General features: G+C 56.5%; 1 protein-coding gene across 1 annotated transcript; it reads left to right on the forward strand.

Annotated features, from left to right (window-relative positions):
- Nucleotides 1-3,641: 3,641 nt before the first annotated feature.
- On the forward strand, nucleotides 3,642-9,379 carry JDV02_007988 (uncharacterized protein). Its single transcript, XM_047989543.1, has 5 exons — nucleotides 3,642-4,967; nucleotides 5,182-6,312; nucleotides 6,370-6,878; nucleotides 6,930-7,246; nucleotides 7,317-9,379. Exons 1-5 carry the CDS (start codon nucleotides 4,728-4,730, stop codon nucleotides 9,140-9,142), a joined length of 4,023 nt encoding a protein of 1,340 aa, XP_047845546.1. The 5' UTR covers nucleotides 3,642-4,727; the 3' UTR covers nucleotides 9,143-9,379.
- The last annotated feature ends 116 nt before the right edge of the window (nucleotides 9,380-9,495 follow it).

The following is a 9,495-nucleotide window of genomic DNA, read 5'->3' on the forward strand; positions in this document are numbered from 1 at the left end:
AACCCATCTGATGAAAGCATTGTTCAAGTGTCAGTGACGGGATCGCACAATAAAGTAGGGGGGCCCACTAAGTCATCAAGAACCCACAAGACCGACAGACCTGACGACAACATTACACAACTCGTCAAGATCATTTCATCCGACAACTCCGTAGCGACAAGGGTTAGACGTGAACGGCCATCCGTCGACGGCATGAGCTGCTTGTCGTGGCCCAAGACCTCCCACTGAAGGCAGGCGCCCGCTCCTCAGTGTGCAGCTTCGCCTGTTCGATTCCGTCAGCATGTGTTCGAACCCGATCCACATTTGGCCGTCAAGGACGGCTTTGAAATCTAGCTTCAGCTTGCACGCGCAAACACGGTAGGTGGTAGAGTCTCATCATTCTAAAGAAGAGAGGTGGGCTGAGGCTGGCGTCGTGACCTCTGGCTTTTAGGCTCTGGGCTACTGCTCGCCCGCGAGAAAAATGACGACCAGCAACTATTGTGATATCGCAGGTGACTTGTGAGGCGTTCAAGGCCTATCACGGGTCCGAGTAAGCACCTCCGTTCCATGAAAGTGGTGGCCAGGAAGTCCAAGGCATTGCATTATTGTGTCTCGAGCGTGCGCGCCGACCGTACCCGAGGTGTGCCTCCAGCCGGGTTACTCATGGAGGTTGCACAAGTGTTGCTTTGCATGACACGCTCGCCTTGGGCCATGATCTCTTTGCTGGTGGTGTCATTGGCTTCCGTGAGTTGTTTAGGGCCTTGAAGCTACAGGCCCTGAAGGGACAAGGATTCGCTCGTACCTTCACTGAGCCAAAACACGATCGTCATCGGGGACAAAGTCTAGCTTAGAGAAGCCATCAAAGATACGTCAAGGATCATGCTGAACGCTCTTTTCCTCAGCCTCTTGGTCGGACCAAGCACGGTTTCTATCACGTGCGGTATGAAGTTTCGCCGCGACCCGCACCGGCTCTGTATAATACAATATGTCGTTCTGGCATATACTTACTTCTGCCTTGTAGTCGTGGTCTGTTCTGTTGGCGTGGGGCTTTCGGTGCGTCAGTCAGCCTGCAACGCCAAATCTGCGTGTCCTAGTTGTGCAAGGGTGACAGCCGGCTGCCTGACATGGCTAGCAGTCCTCTGCGTGATAGCTACCCCTCTCGAACCCGAGCTACACGCGTTGGCTTCGTGGGATGGTGCAGAGTTTTGCAAATGGACGCCGGGCCGCCTCCATACATAGCGAAAACGATGGGAATTGGGGCGAGTGCATGTCTCACGACAGGTCCCGACCGTCAAGCGCCACGTTGGTAAGCTGTATGAAGGGTTAGTGTATACGAATGATAAAAAGCGTGATGGCGTTGAACGTTTGCGATGTTGTTGGTAGTCGATGAAGTTTCTTGATGCAAAGCCGGTTCATGACGTACAGATAGCGCTGAGTCTTGATTGAGCTCCAGTGAATAAAGCACAACGTTTTCGCTACGAGGTCGACGACTTTGACAACCTTGACCCTTTGAACAGAGATTGAATGACAGGCCAATGTCAGCGGCCCTCAACAGCTACAAAAGCTGTCGTATGAGTTCAGCGGACCATAGTGAGTGAAGCTGTCCACAGCAAGCCCTGACTGCGTGTGTCAGTCCTGAACAGTGCCGCCTTGTTGACGTTTGTCGTGGCGTTCGTGTCCCTCGAGTCCCTATTTCCGCATCGGGACAGCACCCTGACGCACGAAGATGGGGTCAGCCTGCAGCTACTCGAAGACAGGCACACTTCCAGAGCGCGGTGCAGCCGGTGAGGGTCGGCTGGCCCGCTCACAGGAAAGAAAAGGGGGGGGGGGGGGGGGTTGGACCTGTCGCGCCGGTCCCGCCTCGCGGCGGCGGCTCGGGCGCCTCCATCCATAGCGTACGTAAATTGTTCATGCACCGCTTCATCGGAGGGAGCTGGCGGCTTCGCACGGACAATGAGCATGGAGGGAACCTTGTGATAGGCTGACGGCGACGAGGGTCAGGCCTGGCGAAGGACTTGGTGGTGGACGGGCATGGTCCTCATCTCTCCGAAAGGCAGCAACATCTTGCCCAACCTGAGTTTCGGAGGGCATTTGAGGGTGCCAAGTGTCGGACAACTCCGTGATGCCACTCACCAAGTCTGCTCGCGGTTAAGGCCTCCTTGGGAGCCACGCGCACCTCCACCTCCATTACCCGAGCCGCCTGCATCCCGCTGGTGCCTAGTCGAGCCGCGTTTCGGACTCTCCATCTTTGGCACTCGGCAACAGAGTGCTGGAGTACAATGTACAGCAAGAAGGCGTACTGTGGCTAAGTGTCGTTGCCTTGTGAAGCGGAATCGTTGGGACGCTGTCGATGGTAGGCCGCAGCAGGGGAGGCCTCCATGTGGAACGCCGTCTGGAAGAATCACGACGTGCCCGTGACAGGCGGTTGCAAGCCATGCATTTCGCCTTCTCATTCGGATCGCGCCGTCGGTGCCATTTGTCGAATTGCCGTCTCGATGATGCTGCGAGCCGTCGAGGCCATCGAGGAGGTGATGGGGCACTAGCTATAGTGAGGCATTCCATATTGAGTCATACATGTTCTTTGGGCATACCTGCTCTTTAGGCACGGTTGACGTGTGACGCGGAACTCATCATTGAGCTGGTGTGAGCACGTCCCTCCGTGTTAATGAAGCGGACAACGATGCCCAGCCTCAACTGCCCAGCACGCGTTCGGGTTGCCTCGCAGATTTCAAAGGACCCAGAGCACTGCAATAAAGGTTAAGGAAGGTAAGTTACTTGCCAACTCGAGATACCTTACCTAGAAGTACCTGAACTACTAAGGTACGCCTCAGTACTAGGTACCGTAACTACTATGCCCTTGCCTGCCCCTTGTGAGTGGGCGGTGACTGCCCAAAGCGGTGGAAGCCTGCGTCCAAGTCCATCTCGCCGCCGTACCTTCTGCGCGGTGAGGCAGGATCCCCTAATGATTGCAATGGGGTGCAGCGTAGTGGATGCCTGCCAGTACCGAGCAGGTGCTGACGGAACGGTAAGTACTAAGTCAAAGCGCCATCGGATACTGCGCGTAAAGAGAGGCCTCATCATGAGTGCCTCAAGTGCCACCCTCCTTCGTAATTATGCGCTACCTAATAAGGTATCTAGCAGGCCGATGCACATGATGAATAAACCTATTTCGTACTACCTGGTACGGGTCTACTTCGTACTACGTGGTACAGATGAAAGATGCAGGCCAATGCACCTGGAAGCTCCATCTACCTTACCTACCTTACCTTTAGTAGTACTAACCTACCTACCTTATCCATCATGGGCCGGCCTGTGGCGGCAGGTCCCAGCTGCTCCCGCAAGGTGGGTGGTGGAAGGGGCCAAGGGGCATGGAGGGGCAGCACACCCGCCAAGGACCTTATTCAGGCGGCGCCCTGTGCGGCACGTACTAACTACCTTAAGGTACAGTACGGACGGGCTCATTGTACCCGACAGCTGCAGCCCGGGCGACCAGCACGCCCGCCCGTCACGCCCCGTTCATCCAGTTCGCGCGCACGCAGCAGTGCCCACCCGCCCGCGGACGCAGACAACCTTGGAACACTGGGCTGGCAGGCACACCCGGTCACCCACGCCCACACCAACCGCATCCACGGGCAGGGAGGCAGACACACACACCTCATCCACCTGGACATTGACGCCCGCCGCGCCCGCGCCCACAAGGACGGAGTCAAAAAGCAGCCCAGGCAAGCAGACACGCCCAAGTACACGACGCTCTGCACACGACGACGCTCTGCACACGTACGCACGCACGCACGCGCGAGCACGCGCACACACACACACACACACACACACACACCACACCACACTCCACCACCACCACCACCAAGCACGTAGGCACTTGCAAACGCATCCATGCATGCATGTGTCGTCCGGGCCATCTCCCAGCATTACCATCGCTTCCTCGTTCGACACCGGGCCGGGGTTCAACGTGGCGACGCCATCTCGCCGACGCTCCTTCCGGGACCATTCCCAAGAAACAACCAGGTTGTCGGACTGGACTGAACGAAGCAGGCGGCCTGCTCCACCAAGTTCGCGGTCCCCCCATCCTCTTCCACCCCCCGGACCTTGTCGCGGCCACCACCCGTCAAGACAAGAACTCTCAACCCGCCATATATCCCCCCGGCCGCGCCCGCCAACCACCTCTGCTCAGCTTTTCGTGAGGCTCTCCGCCCTTGAGAGTCCCTTGCCGACGACACACGCGCCCCTGCGCCGACCACTTCGCTGGGGCAGCCGTCAGCATTAACTGCTACCGGTTAACAGCACTTAGTTCAGCACCAGAACAGCTGGCCAGCTCTCCGCCTGGATGCCCAAGACAAGTTTGCAGGCCCCTTTCGACTGCCTCGGACGCTGCCTGCTCGTGTCTGGGCCTACGATGCTCACTTGGGTCCCGCCTACGCTTGCTTCCTTGTCCGTAACACACCCTCGTTCTCATCCCTTTCCGCACTTCCGCACCGATCGCCCGAACCAGCTGTAGGGAGAGGTTCATCGGCCCCGGCAAGGCCAGCATCCACCCCTGGTCTGATTCAAACATCCGTTGCCGCTGTCTCAACCAGCATAGTGGGATAGTTTACCAACAGCCTGCCTGGCCCCGCCAAGCGACCGGGGCATCTCTTCGATCCGGGTCTCAGCAACGACAACAGCAAGGTGAACACCATATTTCTTCCCCAACGAGCGCCCCGTGGCGTCCGGTTTAATATGCCTCAGTGAAGATGGCCTTCCAAACAAGCGTTTTGAGAGACGGCGAGTGGGTCACCGAAACCGTCAACTTCCATGCCGCCTTGCAACAGGCCTCTGCCGCTGCGTCTGGCTCCGGACCGACCCCCGAGGCCCAACCGCAGGCCCCCATATGTGGTATTCTTTCTAAGACGGTGGTCGAGAGTCCCATAGTTCATTGGGTTCTGCCCGTTCGCTTGAGGTCGAAGGCGTACAACGACATCGCTTTCATAGGGGTAAGTCTCCTTGTTTAACTCGGCTCACTACCGCCACCCTTCGAACGGGGAGTACTCGTTGTGAGGGCTGTGACGAAGTCTGCCGAATTACTGCGACTTCAGGCCTGTGGCCCTCAAGTTTGGACTCGTCACGGCGGCCTTCCGGCCGCTAATATCGCCTTGCAAGGCCCCTGGGCACTCGGGTTGTCACAGGTCGGCTGACCATGATATCTAGGATCGTTTCGTACAAATCAATGAGCTCCGCAGCGATGGACAACTGCACCAAGTCGCCCGGAAAAGCGATTTTGGCGCAAGGATCCGCAGCGCTGCTGTACTCGGTGACCCTTTGGGATATGGTCTCGACGACGAGGCCTCCGATGCCCTAGTCAAGGCAGAGGACTCCGACACCGCCATGCCAGATGCTTCAGAACCACCAACCGCACGTGATGACGTACTTCCCCCGAAGCTTCTGGTATTAGCGCTTGACACAGGAGACATTGTCTTTCTTTTCCTCAAGAAGACCCCCGACTCTACTCTCGAGTTCGTGGTGTCAAAGTATAAGACGCCAAGAAAAATATCCTTCTTAGGCTTTCATCTTGCCGTGGACCCATCGTCTCGTTACATGGCTGCGTCGTCACCAGATGGCATCCTCGTCATGTATGAGGTCTATAACATGTCGACCCTCAACGCCCAGTATAGGTCGACCGGGGCATTTACCCCAGTCAAATCTGTCCGACTTCGGGCGATACACGGGGTCATACACAAGCTGGAGTTTCTGTACCCCCGACCCGCGGATGATTACCATGTCATTCTGATTCTAATAGTAATACGGGAGGAGAGGAAGCACGCTGAGCCTGTGACCCGTATGATCACCTACGAGTGGGAGGTTGGCGACAGCCTTAAGGAGGTTTTCGCTGAGGAGAAGATGGGAAACAGACTGCCAAAAGAACACAAGATGCCGTTGCTCTTGATACCGCTTAGGTTCAACAATGCGTTCTTCACCGTCTCCTCGAAGTTTGTCGGCATTGTCAAGGATTGCCTCTCTGGATCCCCGGTGTTCGAGTCGTTGCACACTGACCCTCCAAGCCGGACGGACTTGCATCAGGGTTCCGCTGCACCATTGTGGACGGCATGGTCACGGCCATTTCGGCGAAGGGGCTACTTTGAGCGGACAGATATCATCTATCTTGCAAGGGAAGACGGCGCCATCATACACATTGAAATTGAGGCGAACGACCTCGTACCTTCGGTGACCAACGTGGGGTGCTTGAACTCTAACATCAACACGGCCTTTGCGACGGCCTACGATGTGTTCTCGGATATCCTGATCATTGGGGGAGACTCTGGGCCCGGAGGCGTGTGGAAGGCATGTGCGCCCTACGCCTCTTGCATTCTAAAACTGTTACTGACCTTCGTTGACTAGCTGGCGCCCCGATCTGAGCTTGAGCAAGTTAGCACGTTGCCAAATTGGTCACCCATTGTAGACATAGCTGCAAACACTCCTCGTCCGGCACTTGACAGCACTACGAATGCATCTGAGGAGGGACGACAGTCGAACTCTCAAAAGCCGATGCCGAGGCCAGAGACCCTCTTCACAGCGTCAGGTCGCGGGCTGAAGGGAAGCATAACGCAATGGAGATGGGGGGTTCAGGGAAGGATTGGCCTTGATATTGAAACGGGCGAACCCATCAGACAGTCCTGGGCATTCGCGCTAAAGAGTCAGGGCCGACGCGGCTTGTCCGCTCTACTCTCCCTACCCCATTCATCTGCGGTACTTTCCTTCTCTGAGGACTTCAATCAGGTCACGCCCTTTACTGCTGACGATACCCCATTTGATGTCACTTGCCGCACGCTGGCTGCCTGGGAATCTCCGACAGGGACTATCGTCCAAGTCACGGAAGGCTTCATAACGCTGATAAACGGGCAGGAGAGGCAAGATGCTCACCATCTTGACTTTGCAGACACTACTGACAAGAAATTTAGATCACAACTCTCGTTTGGCTTCACGCTCGGACAGGAGGGGTTCGCGGCTGACAATGCATCCATTACTGACGACACGGTGGTTGTTTCTTCGCACGGGCGTGAGGGGTCTCAGCTACATACGTTTTCAATGACAGGAGCAAGCATTACTCGAAGCCACTCGTGGACCGTCGAAGGAGAAGTCACATGCGTGTCGCTCGTCAAAGCCTCGAACAACGTGTTCGTGATTGCAGGGTCCTTTCTCGGCGGGGCATCTCGGATATCTGTGTACTCCTCGGATGGGACACTTGCCGCGTCCGAAGAACTTAAGCGAAGCTCAGGTTAGGCCCCTTGCTTCCACGCAGTGCCATGGTTTGCCATCGTGTCTTCGCTGACCACTCTAACCCTCAGGCGATGGTCCTCACTTTGAGCCTCTGACGAGCATTTGCGTCGCGAATCAGGACCCAGGTGGCGTCCACATAGTCGCAGGGACGAGATGCGGACACCTTCTGCGCGCCTCGATTTCTTCTTCGGGACCCGAGCGCGTCGTATGGGCGGCTGAGACAATTGGTGTGGCGCCGGTTGAAGTGTTCCCTTGTTCCGGCCCGTTTGACGGCACCGCTGCGGCGCTGATGTGCTGCGATAACAATCTGGCCATTTTGATGGGGTTTTCAGCAAGAACCGGAACGTTTCGCAAAAAGCATTTTATCTGGCTGACCGATGCCAATGATTCGTCTATGTTGCCGCCAGCCGTGCATTCCGTCGCTAGCCTTTCATGGAACCTCTCGGGCTATCCAGGGCACATGTCTCTCATGATTCAAGCGGGCTCCAGGTTGCTACTGGCGGAAATTTGGCCTAACATCGGACCAGTGCCCAGAAGCATACTTGTTGGAGGTACCCCGACCAGGATCATATACTCACACACGTGGAACTGCTTGGTAGTGGCGCTGCTGCAAGGAGACCGGCCTACCCTCGCTTTTGTCGATCCAGACTCGGGTGAGACCCTGTCGGTGCCGTCAGATAAGGACCACAATCCGTCGGACTTTATTTCGGGGCTTGGCTATCCAGGTGACAGAGTTTATGGCCTGTACGAGTGGCTATATGTTAAGGACGGCAGGACATTTGCCTTTATCCTTGTTGCAACAAAAGAGGGGAGACTCCTCATTGTCTCTGTCAACAGAATAAAAGCTCGGGTGGGCGACAGCCAAGTCAAGCGGCTGCACTACTGGACGCGGTACAAGAAGCTTCTCGGGGAGCCGATCTACTCGATCACCGGTGATGATCTTGGGATCATCTATTGCGTCGACAAGGTTGTGCATTGGGAGGTGCTTGACTTGGCGGAGAAGAAGCTGAGGCCAATGGGTGCTTACCGGTTGGACTCACCTGCGACGTCTCTTCAAGTGGCTCAGGGCCACATTTTTGCCTTGACCACTCTCCATTCACTCGAGGTCATCGACTACAGGGTGAGCGGCACGGGAGACATGACGCTGATCCATTCTGATCGGATCACTCGGAGGACAACGCACATGATAGAGGCCGGTCCTTCAGCTGGTAGACCTGGCAGCTGGACGGTGACTTTACTCTCTGACCAAAGAGGCGGGATTGCCGGGATTTGGGTCCCCTGGCACCAACGCCACAAGGAGTTCGAAGTGGTCTTTGAAGGGCTGCTTCCGACGGCAGTGAGGCGATTTGTGGCTTTGCGAGGCAGACCCCTGTGGTTGGCAAATGGGCGCGAGGCTCTTTACGGCACGGTACCCAGCAGCAGCCGCGGAGCCGACATGGTTGGGGTTTCGCTGGACGGTTCTCTGCAGCACTTTACCATGGTCGGATTCGACCTGTGGCGCTTCCTTTTCTTGATTCAGAACATGGCACGGCGCAGCCCTCGGGTCTGTTCAGTGGCTACGACACCGGCGCCGAGCGACTCGGGCCAGGACGGCGTGCATGAGGCGATGGAGGCCACCTCGGGCTGGCAGGATGAGCAGGACGCGAGCCTGCATCCAGGGCTCATGCACATAGATGGGGATATCCTTGAGCGCTGCCTCCAGGGGAAGGCCCTAGAAGGACTCGTGCGAGATGAAGGCAGATTTCGCCTGTTCTGTCAGTACCTGGACCGGTTGGAGGCCGGGCGCCACACAGAAAGCTTTCAGGGCGAGTCAATGGGAGAGGAGGAAACGCGAAGCAAATACTTGGAGCTGGCGTACGACATTCTGGCGTATTTGTTAGACGCGGTCATATAGTTGGCCCGGCTGGTATTGGGGCTTCGAGGGCAAGGGAAAAGAAAAGCATAGAGGGCGGTGGCAGCGAATGCATGGGGTAGATGGAGGCCGTGCCGGCAGGCCCAGGTTGCCTGGCGTGCGGTCATGAATGACGGAGACGACTTGACGCTGGCGCGTGGTAATGGCTGGCGGTGCACCAAGTACAATACAATTAAACTTAAATACCTATATAGAAGAAGGCTGACCTGTCTGCTGCCTGAACCATGTGTCGCGATTGGTGTGGCATTTGGAAGGATGAAATGGCAGCGACTGTACTCTCAGACTGGAGGTGAGGAGGCTTCGGCAGAACTTTAATACGTGAGAGGTGAGCTGGA

This window comes from Purpureocillium takamizusanense, chromosome 7, assembly GCF_022605165.1.
Source record: "Purpureocillium takamizusanense chromosome 7, complete sequence".
Taxonomy (NCBI): domain Eukaryota; kingdom Fungi; phylum Ascomycota; class Sordariomycetes; order Hypocreales; family Ophiocordycipitaceae; genus Purpureocillium; species Purpureocillium takamizusanense.